This window comes from Cryptomeria japonica, chromosome 9, assembly GCF_030272615.1.
Source record: "Cryptomeria japonica chromosome 9, Sugi_1.0, whole genome shotgun sequence".
Lineage (NCBI taxonomy): Eukaryota > Viridiplantae > Streptophyta > Pinopsida > Cupressales > Cupressaceae > Cryptomeria > Cryptomeria japonica.
This window is the reverse complement of record NC_081413.1, coordinates 685,386,770-685,412,514: the sequence shown is the minus strand read 5'-3', so window position 1 is coordinate 685,412,514 and position 25,745 is coordinate 685,386,770. Positions and strand designations below refer to the sequence as shown.

The 25,745-nt window shown below is 38.2% G+C and overlaps 2 protein-coding genes across 3 annotated transcripts in view; both read left to right on the top strand.

Moving 5' to 3' along the window:
- The window catches only part of LOC131073961 (nuclear cap-binding protein subunit 1), a 209,680-nt gene that overhangs the window by 150,209 nt on the left and 33,726 nt on the right, over positions 1 to 25,745 (top strand). For both annotated transcript variants that reach the window (XM_058010492.2, XM_058010493.2), the window contains exon 11: positions 10,241 to 10,311. In XM_058010492.2, the coding sequence (XP_057866475.2) occupies positions 10,241 to 10,311 (71 nt within the window). The remainder of the gene's footprint in view (positions 1 to 10,240; positions 10,312 to 25,745) is intronic.
- On the top strand, positions 11,706 to 13,778 carry LOC131858179 (uncharacterized). Its single transcript, XM_059211293.1, has 2 exons — positions 11,706 to 13,253; positions 13,362 to 13,778. Exons 1-2 carry the CDS (start codon positions 11,919 to 11,921, stop codon positions 13,758 to 13,760), a joined length of 1,734 nt encoding a protein of 577 aa, XP_059067276.1. The 5' UTR covers positions 11,706 to 11,918; the 3' UTR covers positions 13,761 to 13,778.

The following is a 25,745-nucleotide window of genomic DNA, read 5'->3' as shown; positions in this document are numbered from 1 at the left end:
TAATATCAAAATGACAAAATAGTCAAGTATCATTGTTTCAACTTTCAACAATTTAAAGTTTAATCATCAAATGGATTCTCTAATTCATCATCCTCATTCTCCTCCTCATCATTGACATTGAGATTAGATGAACCAATGCCAATGCCACTTGCACTTGCACTTGCACTATAAGTTTGCTCGCTATCCGAGTCATCAAATGCAACAAGCTGAGAAGTGAAAGCATCCAAATCAGTATGCTCTGGCTCTATATCCCACATCTTTGTTTCCCCTTGCTTGTAGTCATGTTGCTTGTGTGAAATGAGCCAAGTTAATGTTTTAAAACTCACTTTTAGGGTTATATTTTTTTTTTTTTTGTGTGGTGGATTTTTAAAAAAAAAAAATTTGCAAAAAAAAGACTATTTGTGGGCCATCAGACCCTCGGGTTTGACCTGGGTCCTCTTGGGTTCAACTTGGTCCGAACCAGGCCTGTGAATCATGGACCCTATCCGGACCATAGGCGGACTGGTCCAGGACCCCGGACCAGTACCAGGGGTCTAGGGGGCCGAACCTGGTAACCTAGTTAATTGTCATATCCATAATGCTCTTCATGGCTGCAATAATATCTTCATTGTGCTCTTTCCTTTTTGTGACCAAGAAATAGTGAAACATGGTGTGTATTAAGTCATACAATCCCAGGTCAAGCATTAGATTACTCAATCTGATTTCTGCAAATAATTTTAGTATGGCAACTCTTCTAGGAAATTGATGAGCTTTGATGTCCCCAAGATATTGGAAACTATCAACGACTAGTTGTAGTACCTCCTTCATTATGTTATCTTCATAAGGTTCTTGAGGTGCTGAGATTCTTATGATCTCCATCAAGAAAGTAGTAACCAACAACCTTATCTCATCATTAGGATGCTTTAACCATCTTTGTTGTTTCAAGGTTGCCATAGCAGGTAACATAGCAGTCTGTATCAAATCATGAGGTGACTGCTCCACAAGATTCAAACTTTCTTCTACCTTATAAAGAGTTTTCAAGGCTTCATCCCTCGATTTGAAAGATCACTGAGCTTGCTGCCTGCTATGTAGAGTGATGTAGCCATTTGTTTAATGTCCTCCATTGCCATGGTTCACTAAAAGAATTCGGAATAGGTACCGCTGTAGTAGGCTGCCCTGTCTTAAAGGAATGACTGAAATTTTTTCTTGTATGCTGTAGTTTAGTCTGCCTTGACTTAGGAAATGAAAGTCTGATTTTTTTTCTGTTTGTGACTGAGGTTTAGCTGTCCCTGGTGTGTTTGTTTTTAGAGATTTGCAATCATTCTCATTCCAATATAAGAGCATGAGTTAAATCTGAGATAATTGCATCCAAACTCATCCCTGGATCATTAATGCTTTAATTCCAAATGACAGCCCAAAATGAGTTTTCACACAGTTTACACCAATAACACAGCTCCAACATTATAACCATTTCCCATTTGTGTTACTTCTTACAATTAAAATTTATAGGACACAAATGCATTCAGTACGAATTAATGCAACCATTAACATAAGTATCGATCAACAATGGAACCTGGTATGGGACCCTCAGCGACTGTCTCTGCTTGCCATGGTGTCATTCCAACCAGCTACCAGAGTGATCCACCTCTATTCATCACTCCCAGCCATTACCAAGGGGGTCGTTCAATGTACTAACATGTAGCTCTTTTCCCAAACATGTCACTCAACACACATAAAGTTTGTGACCACGGGATTCGTGTGACACCAGTCCAGTGAGTGCAACCTCTTTGTTGTTTACTACAGCAGCGATTCAACTCACTGTGCGAACTGCAGGGAAGGATGTGCCTGCTACTGAGTGGAGCCGTGAATTTCTGCTCACTAATTTATGCGAACTGTCCCAATCCTCAATCACCGTAGGATTGGTGTTTGCTTGAAGTTATGCGCTGCGCCTCCCTCTACTGGACAATCTTTGTCCTAACTGCAAATTAAATGCCCTTCCTACAACCAAATGTACTCTCACCAGTTAGATAATTTCCTGCGACTTCCCTTAACTGAACTTCATTCCTGTGATTGATTCAAACCATAATACTTAATCTCTGCAATTTAGATTGAGGATTTCCAAGTGGCTGTCATTTCGACTTAATGCTACAATTTCTTGATCATTGTCTCTCTGCCATATTTTTTGCCCGACTATACACCTTCCATAGTGCTGTGTATCATGGCAACACTTCTAACGGCTTTGTGCCATGTTGAGTTTTAATATCTCAGATTAACAGTAAAACAGAAAACAGAATTACGGTCTTGATTTTGTTAAATCAGATTATTAGATTTGATGACTTAAACCAAGAAATCAATAAAGTAAATGCACATGAAGACTCAACACGAATTACCCTGGGAAAACCTCCACATCTGGAGGAAAAACCCAGCAAGAACGATCATCCGATCTGATTATGTATTGTATCCAAATTGTAACTGTACAAAACTTAGCTTTTAGAGCTTGATGATGATGTCTAGGTCTGTACACCAACTTGCCTAGATCAGCCAGCAATCTGAAGCATTTGATTCGTCAAGGATGAAGGGTTTCGTGCTTGCAGCCCATTTTGGATTCATGCCTTTCAACATCAATGAGTCTTTTATAGGTTCGCATTTGTCTGACATGTATTCGCACCAGTCATCAATCTGGAAATGCATGTAAGTCTGATTGAATCAGCCTTGCTCAGATCTGCACCAGGTCTGTCCTTCTTTTAATTCGCTTTCTTGACTGAAGCATGCACCAAAGGATTCGCTCTGGATCTGCTATTTTTCGCATCAGGTATCTGATATAGGTTGCACGATATTTTGCACCAATCTTCTGATCTTTATCACACCAAGCATCTGATAGCATTCGCACTAATAATCAATTATAATTCGCAAGTAGCAGAGGGCAGAATTCAGACTAGTATTGCAGAGGTATTTTCGCCTTTTGGTTGGAGTGTATATCAAATGACATTAGGTGCGCTGTATTTATAGGAGGTTGGTGCCTTATTGGGTCGGCCCAATAAGGCACCTTTTGGCGCCAATAACAAATTTGATTTTCCATTATAAAGTCGGCTTAGTAAAGAACCTTTTCCGTCATATAACTAAGCCTTGAAAAAGGCTAAGGTAAGGTGTGCTATCAAAGGAGAAAAGTGCCCAGCCCTATATTATTTTAGCTCATTATTTTTCGAGCTAAGTTACAAAATAAACAACATGCCAGTCTTCGGAGTTCGCAATATAGGAAACGGCTTAATTATTCATGACACTGAAAAAAAATGCCCGATGTTTGAAAAAAAAGCTTCCGTAATAATAAATTCTAGCAAACACTTTCAACTTAATTTAACGGCTTGTCTTTTGACCACTCAAAAATTAATTTCGCCAAAGTTTTTTCCTCTAATAATTTGCCGTAACCACTTCAAGATACCTTTTTTAATAATAATCATCACCGCCAATAGCTCATCAAAGAGAAGTAAAAGCTTCTGAGGGAAATGACTAAGTGAAAAAAAACGGCCCAAGAAGAATACCACCTGCCAAAAAAAATAGAGATCACTCCACGAACCAAAATAATCCACCTCAATTTAATATAAATCTGTTCATTTACGAACTCGGAAGATTAGAAAGTTGCGATTTAAGAAAGGAAACCTTTCTCACGCCAAGAAGGTCGTCTCATGACTGCCAAACTTAAAATCTTGCCTCAAGTCCTTATAAGGAGTCCCACATCTATGCAACAATCGAACCTTAATAACCATGAACTGCTGGAACAAACCATGCCGAGCAATACTGTTGGTCTTTGAAGTCTCGAATGATTTGGCATCAATAAGCAGTTCGGACCTCCTTAATTCGTCTTACTGTTCACGACAAGGGCACAGAAAACCTCACGAACTGTGACACGTGTTGCAGCCAGTGAAAGGATTTACAGAGCTGAAATGATCATGCCAAGATTTGTGAGTTCTTTTTTGTAAATGCTTTGCTAGAAATGAGGAGTCCCGATGGATAGGAAAGGGTGCCCATGTATGGGATATCATTCATCAACACTTTATTCACAGCTGGGAGAATATATAATCAATTTCAACTAACAGGTGTGTGCATGGTCGATCCTCAACCCTGCCTGATTCCATTCAAAATGGCATCGATTTTAGAAAAACCAATACAGCCAAGACCCTTCTTCCCGAATTTCTTACGAATAATGGCAGCCGTGAAAAAAACTCCCACGGCAATGTAGAATATTAAACAGCCACATTAATATTAATGGCTGATCCTCTAATTGTCATGGCAATCACCATAGATAAATTATTCAAAACGGGCCCCACTGCTCAAGAACCAAGAAATAATCGGACCCATTTAAATTTTGCTCGATATCACATTCAAAATTACATAAACTTTATTTTGAACAATATCTGCCAAAAATTTATAAAATAAATCTCCGATATTGAAATGAAAAGATTATTTGCAGTAAACCTCAAACAGAGGGTTATTATACCTCAGACGCATACAATCAGACCGCAAAACTTGAAAAATTTCAAATATAATAATTTTATTTCCGAACAGGAAATATTTGCCAAACTCTTAATTTTTGAAACAAGGTATTGTTCCACACAAATTCATCTCCAAAAAATACCAAGCATTTATCAAAGCATGCACTACTCTGTCACTCATGAAAATTCACGGGCTGGCAGGAAAACCTGTTCTGATACCACTGAAATATTATCCCTAGGGGGATATTTATTCCAGAAATTTGAACAAACGAACCACCAAAATTCAACATACAATTTGCATGTAATTGATTTCAATTTATTCACTAAATTACACCGAAAATCATTAAATTTCAGATTTAAACAAAATTCCTGAAAATTAGATATGAATATAGTCTCAAATCCCTTAATAGAGCAATAACATAAAAAATCCAATCGTAGCCACAAAACTTTCAGTCAGATTGGATAACCAGTAAATAAAACCTGAAGCACAAAGTGAGCCACCTGAATGATAACTCCAACTGACAATGGGTTTCTGTCCACTGCCTCCAAGCTCAAGGGTTTGCATCCTCAAACCTGCTGAAAACTAGAGCTTCCCAGAAACTCTCTGAGAGAAACAATTTCCAAACGTAAACCAAGCATACCCAAAAATGAGCCTCTCTAAGTTATTAAATAACTCAACCGTGTGACTCTTCATTTGCCCACTGCCTACTCTTGGAATTCCCTTCTATTAATTAAGTGACTTTAAATTCGATGTTGGCATAAAAAGTCACTTTAATCTGCTTTGATAAATAATTAAATTAAATTGTCTTTAAAGTTATTATGTTTATGTAAAGTTATTTCAATTTCAATTAAAGAACAAGTTATGAACTATGTATGCTATAAATGGATATGAGGAATTATGTCAATGTCTGATAATTCTGATTTTATCTGCAGGTCTGAAGGAGAGAGATCATTTAATATTTTCTATGTCTACTCCAAATGAATTCAATTGGCATATATATCATTTAGGCAACTGGTCAATTGGTGTATTGACCGGTCATGCCTTTTAGGCATGACCGATCAATGCACCCATTGATCGGTGCCTTTGTAATTATACCATTAACACAATGCTGATTATCGGTTCAAAACACCCGATAGCATATTGTAATATCATAATATAATGACTGATCAATGTAATGAATCGGTTTATATAAACACCGATGATTCAAAGTGCACGATGTATGTAATCCAACCGGTGCAGTTGTTAACTAATGTTAATTCCAAATGAAGCGGTGTATTCATTAAACCCGATAACAAATATGCCCGATATAATTACGCCTGATAACAGATGTGAACCGGTGCCAATGGTTATGCACCCGATAGCAAGTATGTATCGGCTAATAACCCGATGATTTATAGCATTTAATATGCTATCGGGTTAATACCCCGATAGCATATTAATGCCAATTAATAATTGACATTAATATGCTATCGGGTTGTTAGCCCGATAGCATAATGATAAGTGATGTTTGTACAATCCGATAATCATATGCAATATAAATCTGACATGAAGCATGTAAATAACAGAACAAGGAAGGTTTAGGAAGATCTTATCTTGCATAAGCTACCATGCATTAACAGTTTAGACAACTTAAACTTAATTATTTAATGGATTTTCGTAATGTCCCAAAAAGGGGACGTTACACATTGCTGAGCAGGATCAACATCCTGTATTCTGCCCTAAACCCATCCAGCAGTTTGTAAGCGTCTCAAGTTGAACATGAGTTGATTTCTCTGAATGCCATGAATGACAAATTGGACGATAGGCTTACCAGCTACCACAATCTCATCGGCAACTAGTGTTATTTGATGGTTGTAGTTGGCAGTTTTGTTGTAATTAATAACTAATATGTTGTTAAGTAATAATGTTATAGTTGGCTATGTAATGACATTTCTTCTTGAGTAGTTGTTGGTGGTTTCCGACGGTTGGTAATCTTAACCAACCGCCAAGTAGTCCATATGTACTTCATTGTTGCCTCAAAAACCAGTTATGCTTATGTACGCATTATATTTTGGCGATAAATGATATATCTTTCTTGCCATATTCTCGTATTTGATATTGTTGTGTTGTGTTTCTATATAATATGATTTCTATTCCTGTTTACTCTACATAATATAAAGCAAGTTCCCTTCAGGAGTAAACATTTTGGCGTTGTTGCCGATTCAAACCTAGAGAATCTAAACCACAAAGAGGTAGAGTATGGCAATAGGCAGTTTGGGGTTGTAATGGGTTGACCATTTGACTAGAAATTATTAGAAACTATTGAAGAAGAGGAAGACACGATTGAGGACAAATTGACATAGGATATGGTATACCTCTAGTAAGTATTTGTCAATTAGTATGTTCAAAGGGAGGCTCTCCAACAAGAGGTCCTTGAGAGTATCATTTGTGAAAATCTAACAATGAATGACGTGATCAACCACCTTCTGTAAAGACTTCCAAGGCTGTTGGCACGAAACTTGTTTGACCTTTGAGATCTTGAAGAGGAAAGGGATCGAGAGCAGTGTCGACAACAAATACTATGACGGTACAAGGAAAGGAACCAGACGGAGGAGGAAGAGCATGACACATGTAGATTTTGTACCTACGGCAATTAATGCCCCTACAAACAAATAAGTAAATAAGACGTACTGCTAATAGTCGAGAGGAGGGAGAGGGATCAGTGAGATCCCTTCGGCTTAAAGAGAAATGTGAATGATGACGGTGGTTACGGAGAATCATCGAGTAATCAAAAAGGCTGAAGCCGTAGTCGGGAGAGACATCCATTCGATGAAGGGGACAAAACACCTCATATGTGGAGTGAGTGGGAGGAAGTTGCTAGGAACCTACCATTCCCTTACGAAGACCTTGCGGAACAAGTAAACAAGTTTGTACAATTAGTGTCGGACAACGACTCCAGGAGCGAGTTTACAAAGAGTAGCCCATCCATACAATCGGTATGCGATGAGAAGACGAAGAGAAAATATTTGGGATGAGGTTGCCAAAATATTTGAAACAATTTGCACTATATTGAAAACCTATCTATAATAAAGGGACCAAGAATAGGGGGCCTAAGTCGAAGACCCCGGTGTGGAGGTAGTTGAGAATAGAGAAAGGTAGCCAAGGTGCAAAGGACGCAGATGGTGGATGTGTAGAGGGCTCACACGTGGCCGATAGTGCAATTGAGGCACTAGAACATCGAGAGAAAAACAATCCAATTTGGTCCTGGGCACACGGTACACACCGGTTGAGAACGATGGTGACCCCCTCGACGAGTCCAAGTGTGGATATGCAGAAACTTTCCAAGTTCGTTGGGAATAGATTGGAGGATCCTATAAGGAATTGTAAGACATGTGAGACTAAATGGTTGGCAAGCGGTTAGAATTTAGATTAATAAGGATTATTGGTTAAGGTCATTTCCCGCAACATTAAGGGGAGCAACTATTGATTGGTTCTCAGATTTGGAAGAGAAATACATAGAATCGTGGAATAGCTTGAAGAAGGCATTCTAGGAGGAATATAAACTCTTGAGGGACGACAATGAAATTGTGGCTGAAATTTATAACACAAAACAAGGAAAGCATGATAATGTGCAAGCTTATAATTTAGGCTCAAGGAGTTGTTGGGTAAAATGGAGAACCAAGTAGCTGACGGGTTGAAGAAGAGATGGTTCATTGAGGGACTGATTCCCTCCCTAAGGAAGAAAATGAAGGTAGTACCTCTGTCTTTGTACACTGATGCTTACAATTGGGTGATGGACATCGAAAGTGAAAGCAAAACATCACAGGGAAAGAAGAAAGCAAGTGGCAACGAGAGTACAAAGGACATCAACCGTTAAGATGAATAAAAAAAATATAAGCCTTGAGAAAGGACATAATTATTAATACCTATTATGAAGGAGTTGAAGGCCGAGAAAGATAGCCCCAAGGACAACAAATAATTGTTGTGCACCAACTGTAAAGTAGGTCACACAAAAATGACATGTCCGAAGAAATTGTCTTATGACATATATCAAGTATTGGGACATTCAATCAAGGGATGCCTGTACAACTTAAAAACAAGAAGCATCAATTTCTCCTAGTGTTGGTTTTGCATAATATTCTACATGGGTGTGATCTTCCTTGTGGGTTGTGGTTGGAATACAAACTTACCTTACTTTGAAATTTTATCTCGTTACTCAACAAATGGATTTAGTAGATTTAACTTGGTGGCTTCAAGAAAGCCAGTTAGAGGCTGTTCTCTCATCACGTAGCAGCGAATAAGCACTTTTCATTCGTAATATGTGCCCCTTAACATAGGCTCTTTTATCCTATGGCAATTAATTTATCAGAAACTTCTCCATCAAATTCCATAACAGCAATAATCACAAATAGAATATTTGATTTTGAAAGCCAATATAATAAAATATTTTGAAATAACAAAACTACCTTTCATAAATAAGAATGAATTCTTGTTTTGAACTAGAAACTAGAAATTGATAGCAACCACAAAACAATTGAAATTTACATTTCTTCAATCTTCATGTCCAATTTATGAGATATTCAATATGCTATCGAACAATCTCTTCACACAAATGCAATACCTATATGGAATCACCTTTGTGAGTAAGAGGGTTTTTGTCCGCAAATCCAATCCTGAAACCAAAAGGGTTTTGTCCTTTGACCAAAAGATGAACACTAGATGCTGAATCTTCAAGAAAAGGGAGTTTGGCGACAATTAATGGATGGTTTTCCTCAAGCCCAATTCCTCCTATAATCACATGTTTGCTATTTTTTAGCTTCTTCAAGGGTACTGTAGAAAATCTTTTTTCCTTCTAATTCATATTCTAGTGATACTTTTGAGAATATCTTAAGCTCCCTTTTAAAAACACTTTATAAAGTCACTTTTAAGTACTTTATAATTTAATAGTAAAATAAAAGTTGCCTTTGTGTAAAATAAAAAGCTACTTTTTGGGCAACTTAATTTAAACTGTTTCCTCAATTTGGAAGAAGGGACATGACGTTTTTGAACTATGGGAAGGACGAGATACTAATTTTCCATCCCCATCCTTGCAAATCTTGCCCTATTTGGGCTCAAGTCATGATGGAAGGGTTGAATAATTGTACTTACTCCTTTGGGATTGCCTCTCCACAAACTTTTGGTGCTTGTTTATGTTGATTGGTGGGGGTTTTTGGAACCATTTGTTTGACTGAATTTCTAGGATAGTGATGTAAAAGAAATTCTTTTTTGATGTTCATTTTGCAAATTTTTTATGTCCTAGGGTTGTGAAACAAGCTTAAAACTGCCATATAATTTTTAAAGTTTAAATTATGATAAGACTGATGATTACACAAGTAGATGGTACTATGCTATTATTAGTAGATAGAATTGGATTTACAGTTACTATTGTTAAATTCATATGCACTTTATTTTCTGAAGTACTTAGCATTTTCAGAAAGTTCTCATCATAAAATCATGCGACTTTTCACTACTGTTTTCATTTCTGTGCCTGTGATGATTTTGTTCAAATGTGTTGTTGTAATCATGACTGTTTTTCAAAAAAATAATCACATCAATCTTATTTAGATTGAGTATTAATTATGATTTCATTGGAATAGATTAGACATGGTAGCCTGTAATAGAGAAATAAATTGTTGAAATAATTGACTACAAAATTTAGAATTTATTAACCATGTGATGCGTACTGTAATTACAAATATTTTTTCTCTTGGTTATATGAAATTCTGATGTTTTATTGCTCTGAAAATGACAGAACATGAAACCCATAGATCGCTTCGTAGTTGAGGAGTATTTGCTGGATATTATGCTTTACCTAAATGGCTGGTTTGTAAACTATACCCATATCTGAAAATGTAGATAATTGAATGGTCCTTAATGATGGTGTGGTTGCTTGCACACGTGAAGTGTATTCTGGAATTATAAATAGAGCAATCTTTAGGATGAAGCTTATTTCATTTTTAGGCCTTAGAAGTTGAAATGAAATGTTATTTTGGCAATTGCTCATCTGCTGCAGTGTAATGTTCCCTTTTAAAATGACCTAGATTGCCCTAGATTATAGATTATAATTCTTTGCTGTTAAAGATAGTTTAGTAATGGAGTACCTTTTATCTCTTTAATAGGGAAATGATATTAAGAAAATGCTATATACAATGATATAGATGTTATGGGCTATGGCGATATAGATTGCTGTTTCAGATTTTGCTATGAAAATATGCAAAGGTTATGGAGCTGTTCCTGATTTCAATCTTTGGATGCATGCAGCCTGATTTTCCTTATGAAGGCTACTACTCAATAGAGCGATCCAATAATGGGTGCAGATGAAAAATAAAAGACAATCAATATCCGCTGCAAATGAATTTGATTGAATTCTTATATGATGGGAAAGTTGTCTTAAGAGACACATCTCGTCTCTTAATAATCGTGCCCCTTATTATCAATAAAGCATAACCGATGGTGTTTGATTTTTCAATCCATGCCTTTTCATAACAAGGTTAACATCGATAAAGTTGGTTAATTAAACCGTTCCATTAGTAATTGTTGTTATTGCTCAAATTGATTAGTTTCTTCATACTTCAATATTCTTGAAATTAGAGAATGTTTGATGACAATGGTTAATGTTGTGATCTGCCTATTCATACTTTTATAAGGATGCTCAACCTGATCTGGCCGAAGGTTCTTTAATAATAATAAAATTGATATTTCTTGATAGTCAAAGGATATTGAGACATTCCACAATTCTATATTCTGATCATCAATGATCATCCCTTAACAATCTTGATTCCTAACGATTTTCATCATTAACGGATATTGATCAAGGAATATCGATTATCAACATGAGCAACTTAGATATAGATATGATAGATATTGTTTTACCCATAGTTTTAAAACTCGGCGACTCACCTTGGACTCGCCACGGACTCGCAAGTCCTTTGGCGCTGCGAGTCGACTCGTCCAGGCAAGTCCCTGCGAAAGACTCGCGCCCTGCGAAAGACTCGCGCGAGTCTTTCGCTCGGACTCGCGAGTCTTTCGCAGGGACTCGCGGGCCCAGAAAAAGACGCCCGTGAAGGGTTAAAAATTCTTTTTTTTTTTTCATATTTCACTTCATTTTCAGTTTTGTTTGGTTTTAGCAGGTTTGTAGGGTTTGAAGGAGTAGAGGGAAGAAGAAAAAAACAGCAAGAGAGATCTAGGTAAGGATTTTTTCTCTTTCTTTTTTTTTTCATTTGAATCATTTCATTGTTTTGAAACTGAAAAAAATCTTGAAAAACAAGGGGATATGCTGCCAAATTTTTTTCTATTTTCTTTCCTAAGTTATTTCCTCTTTTTTTTTTCTTGTTTTTGAATGCCATTTTTCCCAAATGATTCATTGTCATTTTTTTTGTTGATTTTCCATAAAACCCTGCTGATTTTTTTTTTTTCATGTTAAATCAGCAATGGCAAGTTCAACTCCAAGGGCAACCCCAAGGTCAGGAAGACAAAGAGATAAAGCTTGGAAATATGGGATTGCAGGAAGCAAAAAAGGGGAGGTCACTTGCACCGAATGCACAAAATGGATGACTGGTGGAATCAATAGATTAAAATACGACCTTGCACAAATACCTGGATATGGTGTGGAGGCATGCCCCAAATCAACTCCTGAAATTATTAGAGAGATGAAGGCCATTCTTGCTGAGAATGATATGCATAAGGAAGAAAGGCAAAAAACAAGAGAAGCCATGGCAGCTGCAATGAATCCCACATTGTCCACTTCGGGTCCCATTGGTCACAGTCGGGGTCGTCAGTCACTTTCATCTTTTGGTGACAATGTGGGTGAGGCTAGTGGCACTCCTGTTAGATCAGACCCTAATTTTTTTGTACCACGCAATGTTCCAGGTGCACAACCTTCACTTGAAGGTACAGGATGGAATAGAGAGAAGCATGAACAAGCACGGATAGCAGCTTCAAACTTTTGGTTTTACAATAATCTATCTTTCAATGCAGCAAACAATGTGTATTGGGAAAGTTTTGTTAATGCATGTACAGTGGCGGGTAAGGGGTTTAAGGCCCCAACAGGTCATGACTTCAGTGGGCCATTGCTAGAGAAAGATGTGAAAAATACAGAAGGTGTGGTTGATGATCAGAAAAGGTATTGGAAGAGAAAAGGATGCAGCATTTTATCTGATGGATGGACAGATAGACGGATTAGGACTCTTCTCAACTTCTTGGTGGCTTCAAATGGTGCAATGGTATTCATAAAGTCTGTTGATGCCTCAAATGAAATAAAAAATGCAGAGACTTTGTGTAATCTGTTGGATGGTGTGGTTCGGGAAGTTGGAGTTGAGAATGTTGTCCAAATTATCACGGACAACGCAGCTGCATATGTATGTGCAGGTAGAATGCTTATGCAGAGGCATCCTTCGATTACATGGAGTCCTTGTGCCGCACATTGCTTGGACTTGGTGCTAGAGGACATTGGGAAGATTGGATGGGTGAAGGAGGTGGTTGAAGATGCAACAAGTGTCACCAAATTCATCTACAACCATACTTGGGTGCTTGCTTTGATGAGAAAACACACAAATGGCAAGGACCTTGTGCGACCTGGAGTGACACGATTTGCTAGCCACTTCATCACTTTGCAGAGCATTCTTAGTGCCATTCCTCATCTTAAGCAGATGTTTGTGTCAGATGCTTGGTTGGGGTCTGCATACTCCAAAAGACCTGAAGCAGAGAAGATTGTGAGCATTGTTTTTGATGAAGGGTTCAATAAAAGTGGAGAGGAGTTGACTGCGGTAAGTAACAAACACAAAAGTAAAGTTTATACAATCTTGTCTATTTGCTGATTTTATTTTTTAGGGGTTGATTTTGTACTAATTTAAAATTTGTTTTCATTTTTTTAGGTGACAGAACCTTTGGTAAGGGTTCTTCGTATGGTGGATGGAGAGGGCATGCCAATGGGTTTCATTTATGAGGCCATGGATAGGGCCAAAGAGGCCATTTCACATTACTATCGTGGAAATACAAGAAAATGTGAAATCCTTTGGCGCATCATTGATCGTAGGTGGACAAACCAACTCCACCAACCGATACATGCCTTCGCCTACTTTTTGAACCCGAAATTCTACTTCTCTGATTCATTTAGGGCTGATGAGGAGGTCATGGCAGGTGTTATTACATGCATTGATAAGATGACACCTAATCCTGAGTTGAGAGACAAGGTTCTTGATGAGTTGGAGGTGAGATTTGACATTTGCAATTGCTCTATCTTTATTTATGAATTCGGAAATGTTCATTATTGAATTTGAGTTTGACACTTTGACTATCTAGTATCTATTTCTGAATTTGGAAATGTTGATTGTTCAAGATCTACAAAAGTGCAGAGGGGAGACTCTTCTCATCACAACTAGCAATTGATAGGAGAGGAAAACAACAACCTGGTAAAAAATTTAGTAACTTAGTTCAATAGTGCAAGAAAAAACCTACATAAGATGACACCTGATCCTGAGTTGAGAGACAAGGTTCTTGATGAGTTGGAGGTGAGATTTGACATTTGCAATTGCTCTATCTTTATTTATGAATTCGGAAATGTTCATTATTGAATTTGAGTTTGACACTTTGACTATCTATTTCTGAATTTGGAAATGTTCATTGTTCAAGATCTACAAAAGTGCAGAGGGGAGACTCTTCTCATCACAACTAGCAATTGATAGGAGAGGAAAACAACAACCAGGTAAAAAATTTAGTAACTTAGTTCAATAGTGCAAGAAAAAACCTACAAACTTGATTGTTACATTTTTTTCTCAATTCTAATATTTCTAAATGTTTTTTGTAGATTTATGGTGGGAGAATTATGGTGCCGGCACGCCTAATCTTCAAAAGATGGCTATCCGTGTTTTGTCTCAGCCATGCAGTGCTTCTGGGTGTGAACGAAATTGGAGTGTATTTGAGAGCATTCACACAAAGAAGAGAAATAGATTGTCACAAAAGCGGCTCAATGATCTAGTATTTGTTCGGTACAACCTTCGCCTTTGAGTTAGACAGGTGGAGGGTGTTTCACATGAGGCAATTTACTTGGATGAAATTGATCCATATGGTGATTGGACCATGAATGAACAAAATGATGGTGACGATGTCCTCCTTACCAAAGAAGAAATTGCAGAAATAGAGAGAGGAGCAGCACAAGATGCAGGAGCAAGATTGGATGAAATGGAGGATGAAGATGAGGACGAAGATGAGGACGATGATGAGGACTTTGACTTTGAAGAAGAATCATCTCACCATTTAGATACCACAACACCCACTGCTACTACTTCTAGCTCAAGCCCTGAAAAATTGAGCTATATTAGGAAAAATACAAAGAGGAAGATGTAGTCTTCTCTTTGGTTTGTTCATTCACATTGTTGTTTTTCACATTTGGAGTTGGAGTTGGACATATCATTATATGTAATTTTGTGAACATTTATATACTTATGCTGCCATTATACATTTTAGAGTTGAAAGTTGAAACTTGAATATGCTGCAAAACTTGAATATGCTGCCATGAATGATGAAATTTCAAATATTGCGTGTTTGTAGATCATATGACGTGTAATGTTTCAATTATGGCACTTATGTTCTCTAAATGCATTAATTTCTTTATGATTATTTTGTAAAACTACGGTTTTCTTTTTTACCGAGTCTTTCGTGAGTCTTTCATGAGTCTGAGTCCGAGTCCAAATTTTTGGTTTGCCGAGTCCGAGATTTTCAACTATGGTTTTACCCATAGATGGACTACTCGTTGAAAACTCAGCGAGTTTTCATGAGAGTTTTTGCTTGGCCAGTATTTACGACTTCAACTCACAGAAGAAACTTGCCAAGTTCTTAGGAAAAACTCGTCGAGTTTTTGGCGAGTTTTTCACAAAAACTCGGCTGCATTAAAAAAAAAGGCCCAAACATGTCAAAAATTATCTAATTTTTTTTTCAAGTCAGTCTCATTCACTTCATCAGAATATATACATGAAATATAACATTTTAGTATAAGTCACATTTCAATGTCTTTTTCCTTTCTTATACTTTAAGTTATATTTCATGTATATATTGATAGGATGTTTGAGAGTGTTTCAGATCTCTAGGAGTTATAATGCAAATTCTAGATTTTAGAAGATCTTTTAAATTTTCAAACTTAGTCAAATTTCAGTAATCAACAGGCTCCTATTAGCATTCTCTTGCTCTCTCTATCTCACTCACTTTATTTGTCCCGAATTTTAGACCTATCTATCTCCATATCACTTTTCCTCTATCGCCCTTTCTACCACTCTCCATCTCACTCTCTCCTCTCCCCCAAGATCTAGACCTATCTCTCTACCACTCTCTTTCTCAGCCTCAGACCCTTGCGAGGGGTGCTACCCTCAACCTAATTTTATTTTGCAGATGTTTGGTGGCAAAGTTGGGGTAGAAATACCCCAAATTTCAAAAATTTTACCCTCAGAATCTTATGTCAGCCTTGTAGTTCATCCAGTTGTGAGCGCAATTGGAGCTTGTTTAAGGCCATCCACACGAAGAAGAGGAGCAAGTTAGCCCAAAAATGCCTTAATGACCTTGTCTTTGTACAATATAATCTTCGGTTGCGTATAAGGAAGGTAGAGGAAGCACCAACACCTCCAATTGATTTGGATGATATAGATCCTTACAGTGATTGGACAGTGTAGGAAAAGCCTCATTGTTTATAGAGGATGACATCAATGATTTGGAGAGGCATGTTACGGAAGAGGAAGGGGGTGGATTTGGTTTCACACTGGATGACATTGAGGAGGATGAGTCACTGCCAGTGCCAGGTGCAGCTAGAGGCAGAGCTACATCTAGGACGGAGGACAAGCCATAGCCTGAGCCAGTCATACCGAGCGAGGAGGCACAATCACACGACACGCCCACAATAGACTCCTAGGACTAGACCCTCTAGTTCTACCTCTCCTCTAGTTTTTACTAGAGTTGGGAAGAGGAAGATGTAATTGTATTGATGTATTTACTTTTAGCTCTACAAAAACTATTTACTATCTTGCTTCTAGCCATCAACATTTCTCATTAGGATTTAATTTTGTACCCACCTTGCGTTTAAATATATCTAGACTCAGCTTGTTTCTTTTGTGTTCTCATTTATTGACTCATTGGATGCATCTTCTCATTAAATTTTGCAAAAAAAATGCATTTTTAATTAAATTTAAGCGTGTTTTTAAGTTGCCGAGTTTTTCACCGAGTTTTTCCCAATTTTTTTTTTCAGGCCTTGGCGAGTTTTGCTGAGTGGCGAGTAGTTCATCTATGGTTCTACCAATATAGAGGGATCATTTATATCTTTGGTGATTTGAATATGGTAATCTATGTTGATTCGGTATATATATGGATATGTTCCATATGTAGAATACTTATTGCTTCATAATGTCTTAGATAGGATGTTCATGCCAATTATGGTTTGGCAGTGTTACCCGAAAACACGTTTCCACCCTAAAAGCATACGTTTCGTAAACGAAAACAGTTTTGGGTACGGGGGGATGACTGGAAACATTTCCAAGCCATCCCTGATCAAGCAAAATTTTCGGAAACCATCCCAAAAACTCGGAAACGGTCAACAACGTGGTTGGAGACTGTTGACTGTCTCTTGGATGGTTGGGGACGACCAAGCCGCCCCCCGACCGTCCCAGTGACGGACGGCTGTTTCCCGCAACAGGAGGCATTAAAAAATATATTTTTTATAAAATATTAAAACAATGATATTGTTAATATCGAAGTGCAGCGATAATCAATGGAATTAATAATTAAGTTATTAAATCAAATTTTAATATCGATATTAATCAATGGAAGCAATATTCATATTCATATGATATCGATATCATATCATTTTTTATATGATATCGATATAATATCGGTATCATATTTGATATTTCATTTTTGATACCTGTTGTGACCTTTTCCACACATCGCCCCATTGCAAATGGGGACCCTCTCTTTTCCTGCTTTCTAGGATTTTGTTAGTGTCCTGTGACCTTTTGCTGCAGTTTCACCACGCCTTGTCCAGTTCAGAGCATTTCAGGCCCCGACGATTGAAAGTTAGTTTTTGTAAGTTATGTGATTCCGAAGTGTGAGCACCACCAAAATGCTTAGAGAGGCCAAAGGACGAAGATCGCAATTGATTTGGATGAATTTGAACAACTTTAGAAAGTTTGCTTTTTGCTTTTTTCCTATTTTTTAAGAAGTTTCGTTTTCGGCCTTTTTAGCCCAATCCCCGGTATGGCTATTTTTAGAAAGTTTTTCCTATTTTTTTAGGGATGTTTGCTTTTTGCTTTTTCGGGATGCAAACCTAGGGTTTACACTTGCACCACTGACCTGCTTCGACCGGAATTCGAAAATTCCAAGTTTTGACCTAAAAAGATGAATCCCTAGATTTTAGGCTTTTTGCTTTTTCGGGATGCAAACCTAGGGTTTACACTTGCACCATTGACCAGCTTCGACCAGATCTTGAAAATTCCAAGATTTGACCTAAAAAGCTAAAATCCCTAGATTTTAGACTTTTTGCTTTTTCAGATGATCCACCTAAGCACGGATTTCAAATTTCAAGTTAATCCGATTAAATTAGATTAAACTGTGAAATTTTGAAATTTCTTTCAAAAATTCTTCTAAGTCTGGCTAACAAGGGTTTTGAAGTGTTTCTGTAGGTTCAAACCCCGTCACGAAGGATGAAGAGATCATGTGGGTGCTGAGGTTAAAGTCCGCCATGAGTTTGGAGGTCACGTAGTGTTGACGTGTATTTTGTACACTATCAAACACAGAATAAAATACCCAAGGGTACCTTATCCTCTCTTGAGTAAAGCCTCTGAATGCTGAAGATATCGCGAAAAGGATCAATCAGGGTGACTTCAAGGTTCTTTGCTGTAGGATCTCTACGTGTGGATAAGCTCTCTGTGGTATGATGTGATTTGCTGGAATCACAAGGGGACTTACACTTAAATGACCTGAACGTTTGATTAGCTGGAATCACATCATACCACAGAGAGCTTATCCACATGTAGAGATCCTACAGCAAAGAACCTTGAAGTCACCTTGATTGATCCTTTTCGCGATATCTTCAAAATTCAGAGGCTTTTACTCAAGAGAGGATAAGGTACCCTTGGGTATTTTATTCTGTGTTTGATAGTGTACAAAATACACGTCAACAGAATTGGCGCTAGAAGGAGGGCGTTTTCACACATCGCCCCCATTGCAAATGAGGACCCCAACCTTCTTGCTTTCTAGGGTTTGTTTTTAGGTTTTTTAGGGTTTTGTCTATTAGCCTTTGCATTTTGAGTGTCGCCAAGGGGATCACCCGGATGGCAGGTTCTGCTTGAGTGAGGTCAAGTTGGTGAGTGATGAAGTCTGGAATGTCCTGGTTCTGAAATTTGGCTAAGTCTGAAAGTCTTGATCTTGAAATTTGGCTAAGTTTGGAATATCCTGATCCTGAAATTTGACTAAGTCTGGAAACTGAAATTTTGATCATAAATGGAAAATAAATGACTTTCTCCACCCACCTGAAGAAGTTTTGGCTAGAAATGATGAAGGACCTTGTTGAAAATAGAAAAATCGCTCCCGATCCTCAGAAAGGGCCCACAGCGAGAAATCTTATAGGGGTCATTGCTAGCCTTATTTGGTCGACTTAAGATGTCAAAAGCATGGTGAAGGATAGAATGAGCATAATGAAGTATCCAGACTTGATCAAAGATGATAAATTGAAGGAGTTTTGCCCAGGAAAGGTAAAATCGCTCCTGACCCTCAGAGAGGGTCTAGAGCGATTTTCTTTGTGTGCACATTTTTGGACCTTTCTTGGACATGAATTTTTATTCATAGCAAAGAACAAGATGACATCTTCCTTGGCAAAGTAATTTCGAGATGAAAAGTGAAGCATTTTGGTCTAGATTACAAAAATCGCTCCTGACCCTCAGAGAGGGCCCACAGCAAGAAAACTAATATGGGAACTTTTCATCCAAGTTTGAGGAAGGCTGAGTGTAGACATAGGTTTGAAATAATGTTTAAAATGCCTTGGAGTGAAGGGAGATCGTTGAGGATCAAAATTTTGAGGGCAATTACAAAAATCGCTCCGGACCCTCAGAGAGGGCCCATAGCGATTTTCCAGGTTTCTCTCCTTGGTTTGAAGAATTGAGATAAAATCTTGCTTGGACAGGAGGAGAATGTGATGTGTTATGCCTTGGAGGTGATTTGGAGATTAAAAGATAAAGGAATTTGCCTAAAACCAAAAAGTCGCTCCTGACCCTCATTGAAGGTCCACAGCGAGATTTTCAAAAAATGCTTGTTTTCTTCAAAATGGTGCTAAGGCAAGGTTAGGATAAGGAGAAGAGACCTCCAAAAAAGGGATGAATATTATTTTGCCTTCGAAACTTGATGATGTTGGTTAGAAAATGAAAAGTCGCTCCTGACCCTCAGTGAAGGCCCACAGCAAAAAATCGCTCTGGACCCTCAAAGAGGGCCTAGAGCGAAATTATTGAAAATCCTCATTTTACCTTGCAACAACAAAGCGAATTTGGATGGAGTAGATAAAGGAAGGATGTTGCTTAATGACGAATGAAGTTTCAATGAAAAATGATGAAGAATCAAGCCTAAAATCAAAAAGTCGCTCCTGACCCTCAGAGAGGGCCCATAGCAATTTTTCAGGATCCTCTCCTTTGTTTGAGGAATTGAGACCAGATCTTGTGTGGATAGGAAGAAGAGATGATATTTTATGTCTTGGAAGCAATTTGGAATCCAAAAGATGAAGGATTAAGAGCAAGATTGAAAAATCGCTCCTAACCTTCACTGAAGGTCCAGGGCGAAATTGGTGATATCCTTCATTTTTACATTATTGAGCGTTGATATTCCTTAAAATTCACCAAGTTGCTAACTTTGAGGCCTTTGGAAAGGCTAAATCAAATTCGCATTAAATTAAAGTCATTTTAATTTAATAAATTAATTTTTAGGCCTTGAAATAATCAAAAATCCACCTTGGAGGCATTAAAATTAATTTTCGAATTTTAAATGAAGGTGAGCGCTCAAATACATCTATTTGCTTTTACAAGCAAGTCGGCCTTCTTTTAAAGGGGATTTTATTTCATTTTCATTTCCTTTTTGTCAAGTCGGCCTCAACAGGAATCAAGGTGAGCGCTTTATAAGAGAGGGGTTTTGTTTCACATTTCAAATCATTCAATCATTTCCATAAGTGCGAAATTGGAGGGCTAATTGGAGGAGCGAAATCTGGCTTGCTTGGAGCAAATTTCTTCTAAGTGTTGAAGGTTAAAGAGGGTGGAGTCTATTCTTTTTGAAGCTAGAGGAGGTGCAATTCATTCAAGAGAAGGCTTTGATCTACACTTTGCCTAGCGAAATTCATCTATGTTTACATCATTTCTTAGAGTTTAATACTCAAGAGGAGGTATGGCAAAATCATCTTGACACCCTTGTTTAAGGTTTGATTTTTGAACATTTGTTTTGGAAAAATCTAAGTATTGCATGGTTAATTAGGAAATGATAACTCAAGATTTATCATGAAGTTTCCTAATTAAAATCTTAAATCTTCCTTTTAGGTTTAATTTCTAGACTTCAAGATATATTACTAATTTTGAAATGTTGTGTAGGTATCAAGATGGCGATTCCAAAGCCCGGAGGATCTACAAGTTGGCAGGTTCTCATCAAAGAAGATCAAGCAAGGATAAGGGCGACCTCCTCCAGTCTAGCATCATCATGACTAACCTCTTCCAATCTAGCATTCCAAGGCGAGGTACATCATCATCCTGCACATCAAAGACAAAAGAAGTTAGAGCAAGGGTTCGTTGAAGAAGCAGATAGTTTTAGAAGAGTTAATTAAAGCTAGCTTCTCAGCAACATCAAATTGGCATCAACCAAGTGTTAGACGAGGTGGCATCCCAGTCATCACTTCTCTAGTCGGATTGGTCCACCTCAGCATGTCCAGATTCAATGTACCTAACTCATGGGAGGTGGCACAAACTTCTATGTACCTACCCCAGCTATCTATTGGTCGAATTTTCCAGAGAAGACATGTGTCCTAAGGATGTAATTTTATCATTGGTCAAGCATTAAATGTTATGTAATGGTTGTAACAAACCCTAATTAGGGTTTTTATTGTTGAATCTTGGCCATTGATCTCAAATTGATCTTAGCCATTGAATTATATTAAGGGCACTATATAAGCCCTGGCTCTTCATTTGTAAAGGCTAATAGAAAGTAGTTAGAGAGGAATAGAAGATAGATACAGAGTAGTTAGAAGGTGATTAGTCAGTTGATAGAATAGCAATTAGAGTAGAATAGGAGGACAAGGCAAGAAATTGTTGCCATTGATTGTAAACAAGCTCCATTTTCATTGAAGTAATGGTGAAGTGTGTCGTTTCTTGCAATATGCATGGTTTCTTGTTGAATCTTCAATTCTAGATGGTAGATGATTAGATCGAATGAAGGAAATTGTTGAATGCACCTGTGTGGAATCCGTTTAATCCATACCACTAGCCACTTGCTGATGGTAAGTGCGCCTTGCGTGGTCAACTGGAATGAAATGAGCTTAATCATAAGTCGTTACACGTCTATTGTTTCATGCATTTTCTTGAATGGTGATCATTGTCAGATGGTGTACAATTTAAACATATTGGAAGCATCCCTTAGAAGATCGCATTGAGTTGGTGTTGAATTGTTCAGCCTGATGGTGAGACCCAACCCAGTAGGACTCCACCTAGTCATTCATCCATCTTCTCGCATTCTAGGTAGTAGAGTAGACTTCCTGAACCTTGCATCTTTTGCCATTTGTTTGTCTTCCAGTTAGTTAGTAGGACTTGTGATTCCAGCAAATTAGACGTTCAGGTTATTGAAGTGCAAGTCCCCTTGTGATTCCAGCAAATCACATCATACCACAGAGAGCTTATCCACACGTAGAGACCCTACATACAAGAACCTTGAAGTTTCTTCGATTGATCCTTTTCGCGATATCTTCAGCATTCAAAAACTTTACTCAAGAGAGGATAAGGTACCTTTAGGTATTTTATTCTGTGTTCGCATGTGCGTAGAAAACACGTCAACACGTAGGAGGCTACTCTAAAGTCCGCCCCACCTAAAGAGGTCATGGAAGAGCATGGGTTAAAGTCTGCCCACCTTAGGAGACCATGAGGGAGCAACCTCCGAAGTCCACCCCACCTTAGGAGATCATGTGGGTGCAAGGGTCAAAGTCCGCCCAACCAGAAGGAGACCATGAAGGAGGCAAGGTCAAAGTCCGCCCAGCCATGAGGAGACCATGAAAGAGGCCAAGGTAAAGTCCGCCCAGCCAGAAGGAGACCATGAAGGAGGCAAGTCCAAAGTCCGCCCCACCTAAGGAGATTATGTGGGGGCTAAGGTAAAGTCCGCCCAAGTTTGAAAGGGGCTATGAAGAGTCCAAGCCAAAGTCCGCCAAAGAAGGAGCTTACTCCAAAGTCCACCCAGCCATGAAGAAGTCATGAAGGAGGTGAGCTTGAAGTCCGCCCAAGGGAGATGGAGGCTATGTGGGGGCTAAGCTTAAAGTCCGCCCAAGTCTATAGAGGTCACATGGGTGCTAAGGTCATAGTCCACAGGGAAACCTTGCTAGAAGTCCGCCCAAGATGCTAAGTAAAGGAAGAAGAAGACCATGAAGAGGCCAACCTAAAGTCCGCCCAAGGTTGAGAGGCCACGAAGGAGCACTCAACAAAGTTCGCCCCACCTTGATGGAGACCATGAAGGCGCTAGGCCTAAAGTCCGCCCACCTTAGGAGACCATGGAGGTGCCAGACTTAAAGTCCGCCCAAGGCATAAAAGGGGCCATGAAGGAGGTAACTCCAAAGTCCGCCCAGCCATGAAGGAAGCCATGAAGGAGTCAACATCAAAGTCTGCCATACCTGGAGAGGTTGGCTAAATTCGCCAAAATTTGAAAAGGATGGAAGTAAAATTCGAAAAATCAACCTACACATGGAAGGTCAAACAAAGTCAACACGATGTCACAAAATCCACAGAAATTTCAAAATTAAATCCAAAATGAAGAAATATCTAAATAAAAAAAAAAAACCTCAAAATAAATCCAAAGTGAAATGTTTTTTTTGAGAATATTGAGGGAATATTAAAAATTTATTAAGATATTAATTCAAAATGGAAAGTTTTTTTTGGAAAGGGAATATTGGAGGATTAATGAATATCTTCAAACTTAAATTAAAATGGAAAGTTTTTTAAGAATTAGAAGTATGAGTTGGGTGATTTTAGGGGTTTTTCTTAAAACTTGTCTACAAATACTTCATTATCAAATTCATTATTACACCAAGAAGTTCAAAATTACTAAGGAGAGCTTAGTAAAATACTTCCAGTTTGGAGTTCATCTGGAGGAAATTCTAGATATTGCTGGAAGTTGGATAAATATTTTGGCAGAAGGCTTACAGATTTCTGGAGACAGGCATCTTTTCTGAATTTTCTCAATATTTTGGAGAAAAGTCTAGCCAAGTCAGAGGTAAAATTAAAAATTGTGAATTTTTTGAATATTTTTCTAGAATTTAATAAATGATTTTGGAGGTGAAAATTCAACTTTTTTGGCTAAGTATAAATTTTTTTCGAAAGTTTTAACACTTGATGGGGACTTCAACCAGCTTCAAGGCTGAGGGTTTGGAGGTGAAAATTCAACTTTTTTGACTTAAGTATAAAATTTTTCGAAAGTTTCAAACACTTGATAGTGACTTCAACCAGCTTCAAGGCTGAGGGTCTGGAGGTGAAAATTCAACTTTTTTGGCTAAGTATATCAAGACATTTTTACTTCTTTCCAGATCGTAAGATACGAAATTGGAGTTTATTTTACGAACCAGGGCCCTGAAGTAATAACTAGAGAAATACCTCATTTAGATGCTTACTTACTTCGTCATTTGGACGAAAACGGCCTTGTAATGATAGGATCTTGGATAGAAACAGGTGATGTATTAGTAGGTAAATTGATACTGGAAGCAGAAGAAGACTCACTATTAAATACTCCAGAAGGAAAATTATTACAAGCTTTATTTGATAAAATTCAACTTTTTTGGCTAAGTATAAAATTTTTCAAAAGTTTCAAACACTCGAGGGTCTGGAGGTGAAAATTCAATTTTTTTTGCGAAGTATGAAAATTTTCGAAAGTTTTAACACTTGATGGTGACTTCAACCAGCTTCAAGGCTGAAGGTCTGGAGGCGAAAATTCAACTTTTGTGGCTAAGTAATGAGAGTGAAAAAAAATGAAAATTTTCCAACACTTAGCCATTTCGCGGCCCCGTTATTTTTTTCGAAATTTTGCAGAATTTTTTCTAACTTAAAGTTTTTATCATTCATCTGCAGGTCTTGAGCGCCATGAAGTTCTAGGTAGATAAAGATGCTCCTCCTGAGTCAAGGATGACTTCCAAGTGGAAGAACATCAGCGACACCAACCTCGGACACATCAATCTTGGAGAGTTTAAGAAGCGAATGTTTGGTCTGGACAACCTTGTGCCTACCACCATTGCGCCGAAAATGATGAAGAGTGGTATCGTGCACGCTGCCGGCTTCCTCCCCACCATGCAGTGCAATGAGCTAGTAGTTGAATGTGCCAAACACTACAACCCCATCAGTAAGGATATTGTTGCACCCGATGGAAGAGTGTTGGCGAATGTCAGCGATGAGGCCATCAGAGAGGCCTTCAGGATCCCTGAGTACCACAACACAGTATATATGACCAAGGATGAGGCTGACAGTCTGTACCATGATCACCTGGAAGAATATGATTCCATAGTTAATCATTCCTGGTTAGACAAGCCAAGGAAGGGCGCCTCTAAACTCCAGAGAAAGAGCCTAGTACGAGCATACTTCAAGGAGGACATTGGGGACATGATCGTCTTGCTCAATAGAATAATAGGAAATCCTCAGGGAGCTCCATTCGAACCCTGGATGTATTATTTCATTAATGAAATAATCAATGGAGTAAAAATGATAGATTGGGCCTGTATGATCAGCGACAGTTTAGACAGCTAGCTAAGGAATCTGGAGGCAAATAGGACTTTTTTCATGAGTTCTTACTTGTTCTATTCTTTAGCCAGGACCTACAGGTACAGAGGTCTCACTTGTAGAGGAGAAGTTGGGAACAAGGAGAACCAATTCCCGGTATATGATTGCTATCCCCAGCTCCATATGGAGGAAAAGTTCCATTTCAAAAGGGTGAATGATGCCTTCCTGATGCACATTACCCGGACCCTTCAAGGTGGCCTGCACCAGAGGCTCTCTCAAGAGTCTATGGACTTTATC